This window comes from Dromiciops gliroides, chromosome 4 (assembly GCF_019393635.1).
Source record: "Dromiciops gliroides isolate mDroGli1 chromosome 4, mDroGli1.pri, whole genome shotgun sequence".
NCBI classification, from domain to species: domain Eukaryota; kingdom Metazoa; phylum Chordata; class Mammalia; order Microbiotheria; family Microbiotheriidae; genus Dromiciops; species Dromiciops gliroides.
Window position 1 is genome coordinate 376,833,786 of NC_057864.1, and position 22,027 is coordinate 376,855,812.

At 37.9% G+C, this 22,027-nt stretch overlaps 1 protein-coding gene across 1 annotated transcript in view; it reads right to left on the minus strand.

Annotated features, from left to right (window-relative positions):
* Positions 1-22,027, minus strand: part of TXLNB (taxilin beta) — an 81,198-nt gene that overhangs the window by 54,831 nt on the left and 4,340 nt on the right. The window contains exon 2 of the mRNA XM_043963514.1: positions 9,907-10,362. Coding sequence (XP_043819449.1) covers positions 9,907-10,348 — 442 coding nt within the window. The 5' untranslated portion in view covers positions 10,349-10,362. The remainder of the gene's footprint in view (positions 1-9,906; positions 10,363-22,027) is intronic.

The window sequence follows — 22,027 nt, forward strand, 5'->3', positions numbered from 1 at the left end:
TGTTTTGCTCAACTACACATATTTGCTTCAAGAGTTTAGTTTTTCTGAAAGGGAAAGAAAATAAATGTTTACTAATTAAAAACAAAACAAAATTAAATTAAAGTTGTTTTTTTTTAAGTAAGGTCTAATGACTACTCAAAGTCATGTAATTAGTGGCAGAAATACTAGGTCTACTTGAATTTTCCCAGACCATTCTAGTTCCATATTGTAGAGGTAAACAAAACAAAACTTGAATTCCTTAAAAAATGTTGCTTTCATTTTTCTTCATGGTGAATCAATTCATAGAATTGTAGAATACAGAGCTAGAAGGGGCATTAGAAATCAATTGCCCAAGGTCATATAGATGTAGAAACCAGGTCTTTTGACTAGTTGTTTCGAATACACTATTGGCTTATCATTTGTAGATCCTGTACTTGGAGTAATTTGTTTCCCATGATAACGAGGATGGATTTGTGTTGAGCCATACTTTGTCTTACTCTACTTCCATTTTCAAGCAAAATGAGCATTTGTAAGATATCTGAAGCATTTTATAAACCATAAAGGTATTATATGAATGCAAATTATTAGTACTTGCTGCTACTGCTAACAACATTGATAATAATTTCATGACTATAAAAACAGAATTATAGTCTATAGATATCTGGCCTTAGAGGCAGGAGGACCTGGGTTCAAATCTTGTCTCAGATACCTACTACCCTTAGACATGTTACTTAACCTTTGTTTGTCTCACTTTCCTCAACTGTAAAATGGGAATGATGTAAGGACTTATTTCCCAGGTTGTCGTAAGAATCAAACAAGATAATATATATAAAGTGCTTAACACAGTACCTAGCATGCTTATTTAGCAGTTGCTTATTAAATGCTACCATGTGACCCAGGGCAAGCTACTAATTTCTCAGTGCTCTGAGAAAATCACTAAGACTATAAATTGTAGAATTCCTCCAAGGGAGTTCCCTCTACCATGATATCACAGGTCTAGAAAACAAATGAACAAAAAAAGTTCCTTATGATCATGTTGTTGTTGTTGAGTCATTCAGTTGTGTTTGATTCGTCATGAACCCATGGACCATCCATGGGTTTTTCTTGGCAAAGTTACTGGAGTAGCTTTCCATTTTTTTCTCCAGCTCATTTGACAGATGAGGAAACCGAGGGTTAAGTGACTTGCCCAGGGTCACACAGGTAGTAAGTATCTGAGGCTGCATTTGAACTCAGATTTTCCTGACTCCAGGTGCAGAGCTCTATCCAGTGAGCTATCTAGCTGCCTTTATGATGATGAAGAATGAGCTAATCAAGAAAGCAGCACAGTACAGTAGAAAACACAGTATTTCAAGGACCTGAATTCAGATTCTACCTTGTCAACCCAGGCCAAATTAGGCTCAATTCCCTCATGTTTAAAACAAGGGGATTGAACTAGATAACTCCTGAGGTCCCTTCCTGCTCAACCATATAACACTGCTCTAACTCAGTACTTACCAAACAGCTCCACAGAAAATGTTTCCCAGGCTGAAAAAGAGGTACCACATAATCTTCTTTCTTAAAACCTACAAACTAATTCCTCCTCCTATGGTACTCCTATATTTTACTACTATACTGCTACATTTTATTACTATACTCTTTTATTTTTGCCAGTTCACACTGTTGTAATCAAATGAGATAAGTGGTCATAGTGACTGACTGGCTCTAGCCTACCTAGTGGTGACTAGGTGGCTCAGTGGATAGAGTGCTGGCCTTAGGGTCAGGAAGGCCTGAGTTCAAGTGTAGCTTCAAACACTTAAAAGCTGTGTAACGGGGCAGCTAGGTGGTACAGTGGATAAAGCACTGGCCTTGGATTCAGGAGGACCTGAGTTCAAATCCAGCCTCAGACACTTGATACTTAACTAGCTGTGTGACTCTGGGCAAGTCACTTAACCCTCATTGCCCTGAAAAAAAAAAAAGCTGTGTTAGGTCACTTAACTTCTGTCTGCCTCAGTTTTCTCAACTATAAAATGGGAATAACCGCATTTACTTTGTAGGGTAATTCTGAGGATCAAATGAGATGATACTTATAAAGTGCTTGGCACAGTGTCTGGCAGGTTGTAGGTGCTTTATATATGTTTTTTTTTCTTACCTCCTACCTTTTTAGATTTAGTAAACAATGTTTTACTCGCCTGCCCAATCATTCTACTTTTGTTCCCCCAAATCATGACGTTATTTCCAGACTCCTTGGCAATGCACAAGCTGTCCCCTGTAACTGGAAAGTATTCTTCCTCATCTATATCTCTAGATACCTGTAGCTTTCTTCAAAGCTTAGCTTGACATGATAAGACACTGTGTCCTCTCCTACTGCTAGCCTTCTCTGATTCCCTTGGTTGTGAGTGTGCTCTCCTCTCCCTCTTTGCTGCAAATGATGGATTTATATACTGTTCTATTCACATGTCATATACCCTTGGTAGAATGCAAGATCCTTGAAAACAGACTGTCTTCCTCCTCTCTCCAGTGACTTGCTTGGCACTTAATAGATAAATGATTGCCTGTTGGAATGCATTGGATTGGATTGAATTGGATGACAGTATAACCTCCCAGGAGGTGACAGTTATCAAGAATCAGTAATTTCCCTCTTGGTGCATTGGAAACGCTAAAGTGATTGTAATTTTTCCCCCCTTCCTATATATCAACCACATCCTTTCCCTGTTTTTGAAGCTTAATATTTAGATGCGTCTACCTACCCTTTAAAAATAAAGTCTTCTCTGGAGCTGATCTTTCTGAATAACAACAGATAGCTCTGAAGACACAGTCAGACAGAAGGTGGGTATAGAGGATATGACTTTGCTGAGGGAAAGAGTTTGTGTTGTTTCTGCTGCTTCAGGTTTCCCTGGCACTGGGATGTTATGTGGGATTATTGTGGCCTAGGGTGATCAGACAAAAGGACTTGTCTGTCTTTCCAGAAAGGCTATAATTACAGCAAAGGGGAAGTGAGGGTAGTTTAGGAAACAGAGGGACGGACACAAAAGGGAAAACCTACTTTTATGCAGGGAATTGCTTAAAAGGAGAGTACTAACTGAATTCTCCCCAAAGTGTCATTCAAAAGAAATCTGCGTCTCTTTTGTGTTCAGTCTTGGTAAGGCATGTGGTGGGCATATGGTCCCCATACTGTGAAATGTTCAGTTTATGTAGTGAGTATAAAAGGGAGCAGAGCCACCTGCGCGGCAAGAATAACGACAGCCCACATATGGCTGTGGGGACTGCGCAGATGTAGTCTGAGGGAGCTGTGGAATATTAAGAGATTATTTTTACATCAAAGAAAAAAAATCTTAAATTAAGATGAGCAAACCAGCTGTACACAAGTGGTCTGGGAGCTGTTTAAACTTCTAGCCTGAGAATGATTATTCATAACAAGTTCAGGGATCCTTTATTTAGCTTTACCAAATCTTAGAAATTTGCTTTTCTCTTCTTTCCTTCCCTTTCTCTTTCCTAGCCCCACCCCAATTCCCAACTCTTCGGGCATTTGTTTTCTCACCTGTAAAATGAAGGGGTTGAACTAGATGGATCTAGGATTCTTATAACTTTTTTTATGGTTCTTACTGCGAATACTTTTAACCCTCCTAAGAAGAGTTGAGAAAAAATTTTAGAGGATATTTTACTCTTCCTTTAAGCTTTTTTACTGTTGATTTTTACTTGATTTTAAGTTATTTATTTTATAGGATTTTATGATTAAATTAATTTAATTAATTTCTATTTTTATTAGATTATGATTTATTTGGTTTGTAAGATTTATGGTTAGAGTTAACTTAAAATTCTTATGCTTTTAGTCTTTGCTAATTATAGTCTACCTTTGAATGGCTTTGTGTCTCCTGTAGTTTAATGTTCTTTATTTTTTTAATGTTTATATTGATTTGATGATCTTTATATTGGATTTTGGACCATACCTGTGATTTCCCTTGTGTAGGGAAGTCTGAGTGAGGAAATTCTATCAATGAAAATTATTATCACTTGCTCTGCAATTAATTATCTTACAGTAGGGGTTCTTAGCCTTTTTTGTGTCTTGGACCCCTTTCTCAGTATTGTGAAGCCCGTGGATCCCTTCTCAGAATAATGTTTTTAAATGCATAAAATAAAACACAATGGATTACAAAGGTAATCAATTAAATTGAAATAGTTACCAAAATATATTTTTGAAAAGTTAAAGCATCTCAGGTTAAGAAATCCAGTGAAGTGGGGCACTAAGAAGTTAAATGATTTGTCCAAGGGTGACACCCCTATAGGTGTCAGAGGAAAACCCAGGTTTTCTTGAGTCTTAAGCCAATTCTCTATACACCATCCCACAAAGTCTGTTTAATATTCTTTATTGTACTATCCAATTAGCTTTTTAACAGTTAAAATTTTGTAAAAATTCTTCTCAAACTGCCTCATTTTGATGGATAAGGAAATTAAGGTCCAGAAAGAAGTGACTTGTTCAAGATCACACAGCTACTTAATGACAGGGCCAAGACTAAAATCTAGGTCTTCTTATTTCCAGCCTAGGATTCTTCTCATCTCACCAGACCATATGTTTTGGCACTAAATTTAGCTAAAAAGCAACTTCAGGACTCCTTGCTAGGTTAGCAGAGTAGGGAAAAACGGTTGTGTTGATGCTTGTTGGATTTAAGTTCTTGATAAATAAGTGGTTGCAAAGAAAAGATCTATTAAAAATCTTGGAAAGTCTAGTTTTGAGAAGGGGGGAGGGAGTGAAGAAACAGACCAAAAAGTCCCTTTTAATAAAAATAGAAATAAAAGAAGCATTATGATATTTGAGATCAAGAAATTACTGTATTGCTCACTCTTTTGCCAGAAAAGAGGAATGAATAAATATGATTTGTTGAGGGGGTGAGGGGAAACATCAAGAGTGTTCCAGATGATTCAAGTCCTAACTCCTCCATCAAACTTTTCTTGACTAGTCTATGCCAGGCTTCATTGATCTGTCTCTGATCACCTAGAGGACTTAAAGTTTGTACCATGAGATTGAATATTTATATACTGCTTATATTCACTGTTATTTTGAATGTGTTAGTCTCGTTTTTCTAGAGAAACTGAAAGCTTCTTGAGGACAGGGACTTTTGTCTTATGCTTAAAGTCTAGAGAGACCAAGGTTCCAATACTGGTTCAGACATTTCCTTGTGTAATCCCAGGTTAGTCCCTTGACCAGTCCACACCTCAGTTTCTGCATCTTTCATATGGAGACAACACCTGCAATGCCAACCTCCTGGGTGAGGAAAGTATTTTGTAAACCTTAACAGCTCTTTGCAAATGTGAGCTTTTATTTTTATTATTATGCTTCTCAGTCCCCCTTGGAGTCTGTCTGACACAGCTCTACTACTCCACGTAGTAGATAAATAAGTAAATATTTATTTGCAAGTCTAAAGGGGGGTGAGAGGTGGTATAAGAAGTGTAGGTATACTACCGGTTTTAAAACTTGCAAAGTACTTTACATATATTTTCAGTTTTGAGTCACAATTACTAATTACTAACTACAGGTATCATTATAATGAAAATGAAACAGAGGCTTAGAACTTCCTGGGATCACAGTGTCAGGGACTGGATTTGAACCCAGGTTTTCTCTGCTTACAACCCTTTTCTTATAGGATCATATATAACTAAACCCATGTACTTTGTGTCTTTTGGTAAAATAAATCTAGATGGACCCTTACAAATCATTCTGACAATTTGGAAATCGAAAGGTAGTAGTTGTTGGTGGAGTTGTGAACTGATTCAACCATTCTGGAAAGCAATTTTCAACTATGCCCAAAGGGCTATGAGACTGTGCATACCCTTTGATCCAAAGAGATCATTAAAAAAGGGGAAAGGACCCACATGCAGCTCTCTTTGTGGTGGCAAAGAATTGGAAATTGAAGGAATGCCTATCACTAGGGAATGGCTGAACAAGTTGTGGTATATGAATGTAATGGAATACTATTGTGCTGTAAGAAATGATGAGCAGACACATTTCAGAAAAACCTGGAAAGATTTAAGTGGACTGATGTTGAGTGAAGTGAGCAGAACCAGGAGAACATTGTACACAGTAACAGAAACATTTTTTGATGATCAGCTGAGAGAGACTTAGCTCTTCTCAGCATTACAGTGGTTCAAGACAATTCCAAAGAACTCATGATGGAAAATGTTCTCCACATCCAGAGAAAAAGAAGTGTGGATTCTGAATGCAGATTGAACCATACTGTTCCTACTTTTGTTTTTGGTTTTTGAGGTTTTTCCCTTTTGTTCTGATTCTTCTTTTACAACATGACTAATGCAAAAATATGTTTGATGTGATTTGTACACATATAACTTATATCAGATTGCTTTCTGAATTGAGGAGGGGGGAGGGAGGGGAGGAAGGGAGAAAAAATTGGAACTCAAAATGTTATGAAAACAAATGTTGAAAATTACCTTTACATGTAACCGGAAAATAATAAAATACTTTTATGATTTTAAAAAAAGAAGAGCAATAAAAATGAACAGAATGAAGAAATAACCAAACTAAGAATCAGCCATTGTTCTCTCCCTTTCTCTTCCTCCTTTTCCCTTTACCCCACTCCCATCATTTGTCTTTCCAACTTCTCTATGCAAAAGTAAACGTAATCAAATTTTGAGACCTAAATCATGGAGATTTAACACCAGAGTTCTAGTTTCCTAAATCAGGGATTGCTGGAGTCATTCCTATAAGCTAAGGTGTTGTTAATGGCTTATAGAACTGTTATGTTCTTTTAAAAACAAAAAAAGGCATGCATGGAAGGGAAAGCCCTTACTATTATGGCTTGCATAGAGAGTCAGGGAGAAGGGGGAAAGCAGCTGTGAAGTCTTTCTGGAGATGGCCAAATGCTAGTGATTTTTGAATCTTTGCCAGTCACACCAAAAGGATCTTGAATTTAACCTTGAACTTTTGAACTTGGATTTTTTTAGGTCTTATCTCAGTTATTTTAATCCTAATCTCACATATGGGGTGGATCAACTGTGCTGAAGCATAGTTACTTTAATAAATTATTTAGCCTTTCTTAAACTGTCAACTGGTAGTGTTGCTTAGCACCTCATGGTGATGTTCCATGACAGTGCAGAATGACTTTTCAGCTTCTCTCATGTGTCCTCCTGGATCCCAATAGGTCAATAAACAAAGTGAAATGATCAGATTGAGAGGGTTTGCCTACAGTGTCACTATTATTTCATTGAAAAAGTTAATAGAATTGGAGCATTCCAACCTCTTATTTCTTCTTTGTTTCATCCTTTCTGATCCTAAAGTTTTTCTGCTGGTTTTACCTACCTAGCAAAAAAAAAAAAATCTTTTTGCATCCTAGTTGATGGAAAGCTAACATCTGGTGTGCTTTGGGGCTGTTATTGAATGATAGGATTGACCTCACAAAATAAAATTATGTTCTGCCACCAATTGTGTTCTACTGTCTCTTTGTTCCATTTTTTTAAATGCTAAAATCAATGACAAGATAATTATGTTTGAAATGCACCCTTTAAAAATTAATAATTGTATGATTAAGCTCTCTCTATTGGTATTATTATAAATGAATGCATGGGAAAATAATTTTTTCCTACAAATGATCAATTTTGCTTTTGTTCCTTATATTTACCACATGCTTAGATTATTGCAATAGCATAAAAACTGATTTTATAAAAGAAGGAACCTCATATTCAAGTGAAGGCTTATTTTTTGTATTAGAGAGAACTGGGGACCTTTATAGGTGACATTTCCCCCTTAGCATCTCTATTATAATCATTTTGTCAGGCAGTCATTCATTCAACAATCTTTGATTAAGCAAGATACTACAATCAGTCCCTCACCTCAAGAGCTTATAGACTACTTATCCATCCTACGTTACTGCCAAATTAATCTTCTTAAAACATTATTATAATAGCAAAGTCATTTCCCTGCTCAGAAACTGACAACATGAACCATTTCTATGAAATTCAAACTCCTTTGCAAAGTCTTCCATGTAGATAAAAGTTTATTACCCACATTCACATTATGAAAACTTTTGTGTAGCCAGATTGTCTCTTCACTGTTGCCCAAATATACCATGTGGGCCTCTGGACCTTTACTGATTCTTGCTTAGAAGGTTACCAATCTCCCACCCCATCCTTGCCACTTAATCCAATCTTATTCCCTTTTTAGAATCAAGTTTAAGTCTTAACTCCTTCTGGAAACCTTCTCCAAACTGGGTCATGGGACTTAGAGTCAAAAGGATACCTTAGGGGCAGCTAGGTGGCGCAGTGGATAGGGCACTGGCCCTAGATTCAGGAGGACCTGAGTTCAAATCCGGCCTCAGACACTTGACACTTACTAGCTGTGTGACACTGGACAAGTCACTTAACCCCAGTTGCCTCACCAAAAAAATAAAAAAAGAATACCTTAGAGACCATACAGTTCAATTGATTCATCTAATTGAGATAAGAGAAATGAGACCCAGAGAGGGCAAATGAATGATCTAAGTTTACATAAGTTACAATAAGAAGTAGAAGCAAAATTTGAACTCAGGTTCTTACTCCAAATGTAGTAGTCTTTCCACTAGTACATATTGACTCCTTATAGTGATCTGTTGCAAGCATCACCATACTTCCAAACCCCTCAGCTTTAGGCCCTTTCCCTCTCCTTTATTCCACATATCTAATCCTGCCTCTATGACATCTCTTGCACCCATCCCCTGCTCTCTGCTCACATAGTCTCTCCTCTCCTTTCCTCTAGTCCAGGCCTGTATCATCTCTCACCTGGACCACTACAGTAGCCTCCCAATTGTTCTTCGTACCTCCAAACTCTCCTTTGTCCAATATATTCCCCAAACTGATACTCCTAAAACACAGGCCTAACCATGCCACCTATCCTCCCTACTCAAAAACCTTAGTGGCTCTTGATTGCCTCAAGAATAAAATACAGGGGGCAGCTAGGTGACACAGTGGATAAAGCACCAGCCCTGGATTCAGGAAGACCTGAGTTCAAATCCAGGCTCGGACACTTGATACTTACTAGCTGTGTGACCCTGGGCAAGTCACTTAACCCTCATTGCCCTGCAAAAAAAAACAAACCCAAAACAAAAAAACAAAACAAAACAAAAAAGAATAAAATACAAACTTCTTAGCTTGACATTCAAAGTCCATTATATTATGCATCCATTCTACCTTTTTCAGTCCTGTTTCACATTATTTCCCTTTCCTGATACTGTTCCCTTTGCACACCCTTCTTGCCCTCAGACTCCTCACCTCCACAGCCGTGTCTTGAACATCTTGAATGAAATCCCTCTTCACTTCTTTCTCATAGGATAATGATGTTCCATCAAAGCTCATGGTCTCCTATATGGACTTTTCTGATATCTCTACTTATCAATACGCTCTAACTCCTATACAATTAATTTTTCTATACTTTGATTTACTGATTTCTATTCATATTGTAACTGAGGGCAAGGACTATTTTGTTTTTGCCTTTATATAGCCCAGGACCTAGCACAAGTCATTTCCCATTCCCATTTCCCATAGTACATGCTAATGTTTGTTGAAATGGACTGAATTTTTGGTGTGGATACAAATTTCCACAGTGGTATTAACCTAGTGTTTGTCATAACTATAATTGATTGTGGGACTTCGTGAAGATCCAAAGAAATCATAGTGCATAGAGGACTAGACTTGGAGTCAATAAAAACTGAGTTAGATTCTTGTCTTGGACACTTACTAGCTGTGTAACCCTGGGCAAGTCCCTTAACTTCTCTCAGACTCATTTTCTACATCTGTGAAATAATAGTAGCACCTGCCTCTCAAGTTTGTTATGTGCATCTAATGAGATAATACATGTAAAGTGTTCTGCAAACCTTAAAGGGCAATACAAATGTTAGTTGTTCTTGTTATTACTCATGATTCAGTAATGATTTTTATAGGGGCCCCATGTTAGTTAGCATTACTTGCCTAGTCCTTTTAAGATTTTCTTTTCCAGTTTCTGTTCTTTGTTGTTGAAAGGGTCCCTGACTGCAGATGTGGGGGCTTCTCCGGGAGCTATTGGTTCTTTTTCACTGTCATCATTTACATCTTCATATTCCCCTTCCTCATGGTCTGCCTTCTCAGACTTCTCCTTATCTCTCACACTGCTCTCTTTCCCCACCAGGCTGGAGGCAGACCCATAGGTATTTATGATGTCTTCCAGCTGCCGATTGAGTTCTTCAGAAATATCACTCCCCATGTTTTCAGGGGCAGCACTTGCTTCTTTCTCAGGTACCTGAGACTTGGGCTCGGGAATCTGCTCAGTTTGTTTGTCCAGGCCATTCTGATGAGGTAACAACGAGGTGTTGCTGTCTGCAGAAGGGGGTGGTGGCTTTTCAGCAGACAGATCAGCATTTTGGGTACTCTCCATGCCTGGTCTAGTATCTGGTGTGAAACATAATGAGGTTTAATGTCATTTTTCCAGTTGTACATGAATGGAATAGAGAAATGCTGATTTTGAATGAATTTATCACACATATCCAAAACACATGGCTATTGCAGGCCTATTGTCCAAGTAGGACTCACATTCATAAACTTCTGTTATTAGAATAGGAATGGAAAGAATGTTTTTCAAAGCCATTTTTCCTTTTAAAGGCACTCTATCAACACAGGATTTCTACCCTCCCTTCCCTTTCCCCATCCTTCCTTAACTTCTTCCTACCCCTACTTTGGAGGCGGGCAGTGGAGTAAGTACTATTTTCTATTATGGAGTCTGAAAGCATAATTACAATCTATTTTTTCCTAAGTTCACATTGACATTTGACTCAGGGTGGATCAGTCTGAGCAGTTTTATGCCAGGGTTCCCATTTTCTTATCTAGTACAGCTTGGGTCATAACCTGGGAGGAGAAGAGCTCTGTAAATAACCCTCAAAATTGTATATTTTTCATCTTGTATAAATTTTATTAATATCACAATTATAATTAGGGAAAATGTCTCCATTGTAATATTAAACACACAAAACAAATTTTGAACTAAAATCATAATTTATATGAGGCCACCTTCTACTTGCCTGTAATTTTTTAAATGATCACTATTTGGAAAGTATAATATTTAGTAATAGAATCATAAAATCTCAGAGTTGGATATAAGTACCAGTCAAAATAGCCATTGATGGCATTGTAGAAAGAGTGCTAGGCAAGTCCTATTCCCAGCTTTAACACTAGCTGTTTGACCTTGGACAAGCCATTAATCGATCCTCTCTGAGCCTGTTTCCATATATAAATTGAAGCAGTTGAACTAGACAATAATAGTAGCTTACATAAATGTGTTTTATATGTAGGAAGACTTTTCACAGAGAGTATTTGCTTGCCTAAGACCCCTTCTGACTGGTTTGAGATATATGAAAAAGGGGGGCAGCTGGATGGCACAGTGGTTAAAGTACTGGCCCTGGATTCAGGAGTACCTGAGTTCAAATCCGGCCTCAGACACTTAACACTTACTAGCTGTGTGACCCTGGGCAAGTCACTTAACCCCCACTGCCTAAAAAAAAAAGAGAGATATATGAAAAGCACTTGGAGATGTGAGATTGAAGTTCAGCTGAGGGTTGGGACAAGATTGGTAGATTAGAGTATCATCAGCATAGAGATGGTAATCAAGTTCATGAGAGCTGATGAGATCACCGAATGAGGTAGGGTAGAGGGAGAAGAGGGTCCAGGATAGAACCCTGAGGGATACTGAAGGTTAAAGGATGTGATCTAGATGAGGATCCAGTAAAGGAGACTGAGAAGTTAATTCTCCATCTTTAATTTAAGAGGAATTCTCTTGTACAAGGCAGGCTGTATGTGTCTGTGTTAAAATGAAAATGTGGAGCCGGAAGTACTTTCAAAGTTCTTACCAAAGTTAGTAGGGGAAGAGAACTTTCAATGAGCTGGTGGGAGAGTCATATGGTATGATGAGTACACTAGACATGGAGTCAGAAGTCCTGGGTTCAAATCTCACCTTTATCAATCAGCAAAAGTGTAACTTTGGTCAAGTTGCTTTAATCTCTGCAAGTTCCAGTTTCCTCATCTGTAAAATGAGGAATTTGAACTAGATGGCCTACAAGATCCCTTCCAGCTCCATCAGCCTCTAAATTTATTAATGGGTTAATAGGAGAGGATAGAGTTATAAATGCATCATGGTGTGTATCTAGAAAATGAAGGGCAGCTATACATTTTTATTTTATTTATTTATTTATTTATTTATTTATTTATTTATTTTTGCAGAGCAGTGAGGGTTAAGTGACTTGCCTAGGGTTACACAACTAGTAAGTGTCAAGTGTCTGAGGTCGGATTTGAACTCAGGTCCTTCTGAATCCAGGGAAGGTGCTTTATCCACTGTACCACCTAGCTACCCCAGCAGCTGTACTTTTGTGGACATTCTCCTTTGATACCTCACTGGTTCATGGAGGTAGTGGCCCTGTGTACCTGAAGGGAATATTAATAGAATAAAAACTCTGGCAGTTCCTATTAACCTGGAAGGTCTTTAAGTTTGGACCAAGTAATAAACTTTATATCATCTAAGGAGAGGCTTATCAACAGGTTAGACAAAGGATGTTGGCCTTTTCAGCCACAGGAACTCAAAAGGGGGCATGTCCTGAGGTGTAGACTGCTCTCTTGTTTATGGAGGAATCGCCCTCTAATCAGATTTTTACTTTCTACAAATGTAGTGGAGGAGTTCAGAGGGAAGTGGGGGGAGGGTAGTGGTTGTGGGAGACTAGGATGAAAGGGACAGTCCTAGACAGGTGCAGTCAGACTAAGAGAGGGGGAGTTTTAATCTTCACTCTTAAGGTGTTTGCTTTTGTGGTTAGGGGAATAGGAAGGGGAAGGTAGGATTCCTGTGAATGATGCTGTGCAGACTCTATCCTAGGTCTCTTCTTTGTGTTTGATGTTTACCTCTGGGAGGAAGGAGTGACACCCAAAAGATGAGCACTCTCCCCATGTCAGTGCCTTGTGACAAAAACTTATTTTTCTGTTAGTTATGGTTATATGACCCATGATAGAATTGACCTTTGCATAATGAAGAAAGGCAGAGAAGACTCCCTCCCTTCATTGAAAATATAGGGGTCTAGAGGTGGGCAACATTATATACTATATATATGTGTGTGTGTATATATATATATATGTGTGTGTGTGTGTGTGTGTGTATAGTATATATGTATATGTGTATATAGTAGATATACTATATAGTATATGTATATACTATATATATATTACCAAACTTGGTTGATGTGTGCTTAATTTGGCTGATCTGCTTTGTTCCCTTTTTAAAAATACCTATGACAAAGAATTGCTCTCTGAGTAAGAGGTGTGAGTGGAGGGCAGGGAGGAGGGATATATTCAGAGGCCACTTCTCTCCTCTTCAGACAGCCTGATCCTTGAATATCCTACCTCCTTCCACACATTCTCAAGGGCTCACCATATTAGTTCCAGACTTAGTATAGACATTTGATGGCCCTTTACCCACTGTAGATAAGAATTCCAGAACACAAATGATGCACTGGCCTCTGTCTCTTTAATATCAGGGATTATAGATGCATGTCAACACACCTAGCTTCCAATTTAGATTTTAAAAAGACATGCACTTTGGACAGCCAACAGAGGATCAATAGAAAAGTCCATTATATGGTACTATAAATATAGTGTCAGGAATACTAAGACTAACAATGTATTGAGTCCTTGCTAGTGGAGCTTATGAACTACAAAAAGGACTTCTCTCAGCAGCATTAAGAGAAACAACTGTCCCAAGTGAACATTGAATAACAAAATAGCTAATAATAATAATAAATAATTGAATAATAAAAGAGCTAATGCTACACTCCACCATAAATAATATTTGACCTATTGAGGAGAATGGGAATAATAGTACAGGACTGGAAAAGATTAAATATTGCCTCCATTTTCAAAAAAACAAAAGAGAATAGATTCTGCCCACTATAGGCTAATGAGCTTGATGGGTTTTTTATGTAAAACATTTCCATATTAGTCATTTTGTATAAGAAGACTCCAATAAAAGAAAAAAAAAGAAAGTGAAAAATAGCATGCTTCAGTCTGTGTTCCATCAATATCACTTCTTTCTCTGGAGGTGGATAGTATGTTTCATTATTAGTCCTTTAGTATTGTCTTAGATCACTGTATTTTTTTGAGAATAGTTAAGTCATTCACAATTCTTCAGGGAACAATATTGCTGTTACTTTGTACAATGGTCTCCTGTTTCTGTTCTCTTCACTATATATCAATTCATGTATGTCTTTCCAGGTTTTTCTGAAATCATCCTCTTGTCATTTCTTATAGCACAATAATATTCCATTACAATGATATACCATAGCTTGTTTAGCCATTCCCCAATTGATGTGTATCCCTTTGCTTTCCAATTCTTAGCCACCACAAAAAGAGCTGCTATAAAAATTTTTGTACAAGTCGGTCATTTTTTCTTTTTTTGGATGTCTTTGGAATATAAACCTAGCAGTGGAACTGCTGGATCAAGCACAGTTTTATAGCCCCTTGGGCATAGTTCTAAATTGTTCTATAAAGTGGCTGGATCAGTTCACAACCATGCCAACAGTGGATTAGCCTCCCAGTTTTCCCACATCCCCTCCAACATTCAACATTTTCCCTTTTTGCCACTTTGATGGATATGACATGGTACCTCAGAGTTGTTTTAATTTGTTTTTCTCTGATCAATAGTGATTTAGAGCCTAGCTTCTTAAATAGTAGGTCACAGACCCATATGGGGTCACATAACTGAATGTGTGGATCTCGAAAAATTTGGCAACAATAAAAGGTTAAATGTATCTATTTTATATCTCCAGAGTTGCATAAAAATTTCTTGGGCAAAAGAGTATCACAAGAGGAAAAAAATTTAAGAAGCCCTGATTTAGAGTATTTTCATATGACTATAGATGAACTTGATGTTGATGCTTGTAAAATCCCAGAAAAGATCATTCAATAGATAGTTGGTTAAGAACTATAAAGGGAAGGGATCATTGCACAGAACCAATATGGCTTCATTAATAATAATTCATGTTTCTCAGAGGAAGAATTATAGACTATTAATAACTATATGAAAGAATTCTCCAACTCACTAATAATGAGAGAAATAAAAATTAAAATAACCCTGAAGTTTCACCTCATCATACCCAATAGATTGGCAAAGGTGACTGAACCAGTGAAAACCAGTTTGACTGGTATGGCTCTGGCTTCCAGAATTCAAGTATGGTAGGGGTAATAAACCTGAATGGCACAGTTAAAGTTGGTACCTGTCCCTTTCTCTTATTCCTTACTCCTTATCAGGCAATTTAGAAAATACTCTCATTTCAGTGGTCCCATGTATATGCTATTTTCCGCTAGAGATGACCTAGCAATCTTCTGTTGGTGCCAGCTGACTCCTTCTATAAAAGTCTATATAAGTTTGAGCCTAGTGGGGCTATGTGCTTTTGACATTAGTATGAAAAACGATGCCAGGCTCCATGTTGGGAAGCCACTCCACTGTGTGTTACCCTTGGCAGAAGACAATGAGACCCATGCACTTGGATTGTTCCCTATTCACATTTGCTCTTTTCTTCCTTTTGTAAGTAATAGTTTTATAAACTACTATCCCAGTGTGGCTCTGCTGTTGTTGGTTTTTTTTTTTCCCCTGAACTCTCATGTACTTCAATGACAAAAGATTGGAAGAGTCTATTTTGGATGGGTTGTGGAAAGACAAGCACATTAATGTCTTGGTGCATCTATCAATCAGTACCACCATTCTGGAAAGCATTTGTTATTATATAAATAAAGTGGCTAATATGCCCATAGCTATTGACCCAGAGATTCCATTGCTAGACAAATTTCCAAAAGAATTCACTGACAGAAAGTCTTCGTATACACTAAAATATTTAGAGACATGGTTAGAAACTATTAAAAAAAACATTTGGGGGTTTCGGTGTACTGCAAACTCAATATGAGTCAACATGTGATGTGGCAACCAAAAAAACAAACAAATTTACTCTCAGACTACTTTAAGAAAAACATAACTTCCAAGAATAAGGAACTGATAGTCTCACTGTCCTCTGCCCTGTCCATCTGAAATACTGTGTTTACTTCTAGACTCCAGGGTAGTGAAGGGATTAAAATTTATTCCTTGAAAAGATTAGTTGAAGGAACTGGAAATACCTATCAATCATGTAATGACTAAACAAGTTGCCCTATGTAATAATGGAATATTACTTTGCTATAAGAGATGAATAATATGATGAATATAAAGAAGCAAGGAAAGACTAACATGAGCTGATTGAAAATGAAGTAAGCAGCGATAAGGAAACAATATACACATTTGTTATGACAATGTAAATGGAAAGAGTAACAAAATAATTGAAAATGAATGTTAAGGGGGCTGGTGGTACAGTGGATAGAGCACCGGCCCTGGATTCAGGAGGAACTGAGTTCAAATCTGGCCTCAAGCACTTGACATTTACTAGCTGTGTGACCCTGGGCAAGTCACTTAACCCTCATTGCCCTGCAATCCCCCTCCCCCCAAAAAAACCCACCAAAACAAAACAAAAAAAGAAAGAAAATGAATGTTATGAGAAGAGATCTTAGAGGCTTCTCCCCTATTCCTCTGCAGAGGTGGAGGAGAGGGATCCTATAGGTGTGAAATATTGAATATAAATGTCAGATTTTTTTCAACAAATTGATTAGATTTGTTCATTGTTTTCTCTTCATCTTTTTTCTTATTTCTTATTTTTTTAAAAATCTGTTATTAAGAGGATGGCTTACTAGGAGATGAGGAAAGAAGAGCTATAGGGGGAAATCTTGGCAATATAAAAACAAAAGATATGAATTTTTAAAATCTATCTTTTTTACAAAGGAATGCCAGATGTACCTTATTTTCTTTTTTAAAAAACATGGTTACTGGGGGCAACTAGGTGGCACAGTGGATAAATCACCAGCCCTGGATTCAGGAGGACCTGAATTCAAATCCAGCCTCAGACACTTGACACTTACTAGCTGTGTGACCCTGGGCAAATAACCCCCATTGCCCAGCAAAAAACCCAAAAAAACCATGTTTACTAATCTGGTAGATGAGAGTAATGGTATTAATATAGTTCATCTAGCTTTTAGCAAAGCATTTGATAATAATGTACTATTAATAATATTTAGTATACTATTAATGTTAATAGCACACTATTCTTATGGAGAAGACAGAGAGTCATGGGCTATGCAATAATACGATATATGGATTAAGAACTGAACTGAATGGCTGTGTCAAAGTGTGGTCATTAATGGTTCAATATCAAAATGACAGGTCTCTAATGGTGTACCTGGGGATCTGCTTTTTGTCCTGTGCTGTTTGACATTTTTATTAATGACTTGGATAAAGGCATACATGGCATGTTTATCAAATTTGCACATGACACAAATCTGGGAAGGATGGCTAACATATTGGTTGACATAGTTAAAAGATTATGACAGGCTGGAACACTGGTCTGAATCCATTAAGATCAAATATAATGGGGATAAATGTAAAGTCTTATGCTTGGGCGCAGAAAAGCAGTTTCACAAGCATAAAATGGGAGTGACATGGTCACAGGCCAATGTTTAACAATGGTTTAACATCTAACAACTGCCTCTCTGTGAAAAAAAATGTTCACATGGCACACTTTTAAATTTAATCTGCATTAACATTTTTCCATTACTTCCTCAATTCTAAACAATCAACAAGTTATAAATCAAGTTCTGATTATGTAGTGTTTGCTGATTTTTGAAGTATAATACACTGAAAATTTAACAATTAACTCAGATACGTTGGTTCAAGTTGGCTCCCCCATGACCTTTCATGGAAAGCTAGCAGTTTGAAAAGTATTTGGAGGTTTTAGTGTATTACAAGCTCAGTATGAGCCAATATGTGAAATGGCAACAATAACAAAAAACCCTTAAAAAGCATAACTTCCAATGATAGTCTCATTGTACTCTGTCCTGGCCATCTGAAGTATTATGTTCATTTTTGGGCAACAGGATAGTGAATGGATTCCAGTCCATTCCTTGAAAGGATTGGTTGTAGGAACTGAAGATATTTAGCCTAGAGGAGACTCAGGAAGGATATGACAGCTGTCTTCAAGTATTTGAAAGGCTGTCATGAGGAAGAGGAATTATACCTGTTCTGTGTGGACCCAGAAGGCAAAATAAAGAATATTGGGTGGAAATTGTAAAGAGAGAAATTTAGGCTTCATGTCAGGAAAAAAATTTCTACCAATTAAAGCTATCCCAAAGTGAAATGGATTGCCTTGGGAAATGGTGGGTTTCCCCCACATTTAGAAGTCTTCAAGGAAAGGCTAGATAATGACTTTTCAGGTATGTTGTAATAGGGATTCTTATTTTCAGATATAGGTTATACTAGAGAGCTGATGAAATACCTTTGAACTCTGAGTTCTTTCTTGCCTTGAGTTTCTTGATTTCCTTATTGAAAGGAGAATGGAGGAAAGGAAGCACTGTATGATTGAGGACATTAAGTTCCATGGCATAACTAGTCAGTACTTATTCAATTTTTGAGCACATTACAAGTTTAGGTACATTGAGACAACAGGTCATCTTGATTTTTGGTGGTATAACTGCTTATAATCATAGAATTATAGCTTTAAAGCTAAAAAGAGCCTTAAAACCTATCAAGTGACCTCTTTTTACAACAAAGAAACTGAGGCTCAGGGAGATTAATGGTTATAGCTCATAAATGTCTGAAGCAGGGTTGGAAGTCAGGATTTGTCAACTCCATCACTCTATCTTTAGAAAAAAGCTTTTTCTGGGCAGCTAGGTGGCACAGTAGATAGAGCACCAGCCCTTTATTCAGGAGAACCTGAGTTCAAATCCGGCCTCAGACACTTGACACTTACTAACTGTGTGACCCTGGGCAAGTCACTTAACCCCAATTGCCTCACCAAAAAAAACCCAAACAAACAAACAAAAGAAAACCTTTTCATTGAATTATACAGCATTATTTTAAATTGTAATCAGACTTGAGCTAGCTGTACTCCATAACGGAATCCCAAAATTACTGAATTGAAAGGGACTTGTTCTGGGATCTAGATACCATTTCACTTAGGGATCTCATCTGCTATCATGGAATTAATTATCATCTTTATGTTGATGATTCAAAGATCTACTTATCCAACCCTGACTTCTCTCCTAACCTCCAGATTTGAATCTCTCCAACTGCAAATTGGACATCTTGAACTGGATGTCCCATAACTTTTTGTTAATTTTTATTTTATTTTATTTCTTGTGGGGCAATGAGGGTTAAGTGACTTGCCCAGGGTCACACAGCTAGTGCGTGTCAAGTGTCTTTGGTCAGATTTGAACTCAGGTCCTCCTGAATCCAGGGCCAGTGCTTTATCCACTGTACCACCTAGCTGCCCCTCCCATAACTATCTTAAATGCAACCACGTATAGAACCAAAATCATCATCTCTGCTGTGAACCGCCTCCCCTCAAAAAAAAAAAACCTTCCCTCCCTCCATAACTCTCCTATCACCGTGGAAGCCACTACCATCTTCCCAGTCTCTCAGGTTCAAAACCAAGGTGTCATCCTCAACTTTCATATCATTTTCTTTGTCTCTCTGTCTCTGACTCAGCCTCTCTTTCTCTATGCCCCCCTTCCCTCCCCATATTCAATCTGTTTTGAAGGCTTTTCAATTCTACATTTGTAACATCACTCTTATAAGCCCCCTTCTCTTCTCTGACACTGCTACCACCCTAGTGAAGGATCTCATCACCTTATTCCTGAATTACTGAATAGTTTCTACTCAGTCCAGTCCATTCTCCACTCAGCTGCCAAAAGGATTATCTTAAAGTTCAAGACTGTCCCTATCATCTGCCATTCCATAAACTACAGTGGCTCCTCATCACCTCCAGGTGATCCTTTGTTTGGCATTCAAGCCCTTCCTAACCTGTCTCTCACCCCTTTCCAGTCTTCTTATACCTTCCATCCCACCATGCACTCTGCTCTCCAGTGACACTGTCCTCCTTGTTCTTCCTTGAACAAGACACTCCATCTCCTGACTGTAAATTTTCACTGGCAGAATTCTCTCCCTTAGTCTCCTTGCTTCCCCCAAGTCTCAGCTAAAGTTTGGTCTTCTACAAGAGGCCTTTCCAGATCCTTCTTAATGCTAGTGTAATTCCTGTGTTGATCTCCAATTTATCCTATATAGCTTGTTTACACATGGCTGTTTGCATGTTATCTCCTTCATTAGACTGTGAGCAAGTTGGGAGGAGGGACTCTTTTTTGTTGTTTTTCTTTGGGTCCCCAACAATTAGCTTGGCATATAATAGGCCTTTGATAAATGCTTGTTGACTGATTGACTTCAAAGGCCAAACACCAACTCATAGCTGAACGAGGATCACTTCTATAAAATACCTCATGGTCATTAAGACTTTTTTTGGAAGATTTCAAGTTACAAGGATTTCACTCCCTCTTAGGAGAGCACAGTTTACCCTGAACTCCTGTAGACTCTATGTCTTATTAGGTCACAATTTATCTTGGAGAGACAGAAATGACCTAAAGAGATCATCTGGTCCAGCTCCTTCCTTCTATAGATGAAGAAAATTGATCTCCATATGGATGAAGCAACCAAAACCTCGGATCTTATGAGTAAATAAACAACAGAGCTGCAGTTTTAGCACAAGTCCTCTGCCTTGACATCTAGGTCTCTTTCAATTATACCATGATTCCTGCCCTTCACATAATATAATAAAGTAACCAGATAGTCTTTAAATCTAACAGAAAATATGGAATTTGGGTTGATGCAGGGCCACTCATATGTAAGGAAGGTCCTTTGCCAAATTACAATCTGGATCATAGCTGCAGCACTGAGCCTTACACAATAAAAATGCATTTCTGCACTGAACAGCATTCACAAAAATCCTATTGTAATGACTCACTGTGGTATGTAAATGAACTCAGGTTTCTGAAGTCTATGGCAGCAGAAGTCAAGCTCTAGCAAGTTCAACAAGGACAGAAAGGGTGGACAGAGCCTGCTTTCAGGAGGACTATCCTAGCTAGGTATGGAGAGGTAGGTGCAGGACCAGTAAGTAGAATGGTCAACTAGTGATTCATTCTTTGACCATGGCAACCCATGAAGCAAAGACAAACACAAAATAGTCTCAGTCTTATGTGGCCTCCTTCTGCTTTTGCAGAGATGTTGGTGGAAGGGTAGGGGTGGGGGAAGAGGACAGAAGGCACCAAGAATCAGTTTTGAAACTATACAAAGTTGGGGCAGCTAGGTGGTGCAGTGGATAGAGCACCGGCCCTGAATTCAGGAGGACCTGAGTTCAAATATGGCCTCAGACACCTAACACTTATTAGCTGTGTGACCCTGGGCAAGTCACTTAAACCCAATTGCCCTGCAAAAAAACCAAAAAACAAGCAAACGAAAAAACTATATAAAGTTTAACTTAACTGTTGATATGCTAAATGTGAGATCTTTTTCCAATGAGCAAGCAAACATACATTAATATCAATCTTGATAGTCTTGCTATAAATAAAACCAAACAAAGAAGGGAATTTCAGCCAATAGAAGGATGACTCTCAGATTCTCCTTGGAGAGCCAAATAAAGGAGTTAGTGAAATTGCTTTCATTGTGAAATAAGGACAACAAGAAACATAATTTCAGGAAACAGTTAGCTTGTGTTGAAGAAGTTTTTTTTAACAAAAAGACCATCAAGAAAATAATCGCAGCTGATGTACTAATACCTGTTGCAGAAGATGAAGAGATAGAACAATCCTATGAACAATTTGATGAGGACCCTCTTACTTAAATCTACATATACTTTAATGAGGAAATGTGACATAGTATATAGATAGCGGAGTCTCAGAGACCAGAAGATTTGCCTTTGATACATACTAGTTCTGTGAGCCCGAACAATTCTCTTAAACTCTAATTGATACAGGTAACCCTCTAGGACTATAAGTTGCAAAGGGGGTACCAATCTGCATTGATAGGAGTTCCCTCTTTGAGAGTTTCCTACACCAATATAATCACAAGTTCAATCAAACAAATACATGAACAAACTTTAATGCTTAGTGACCTCACTAGTGACCT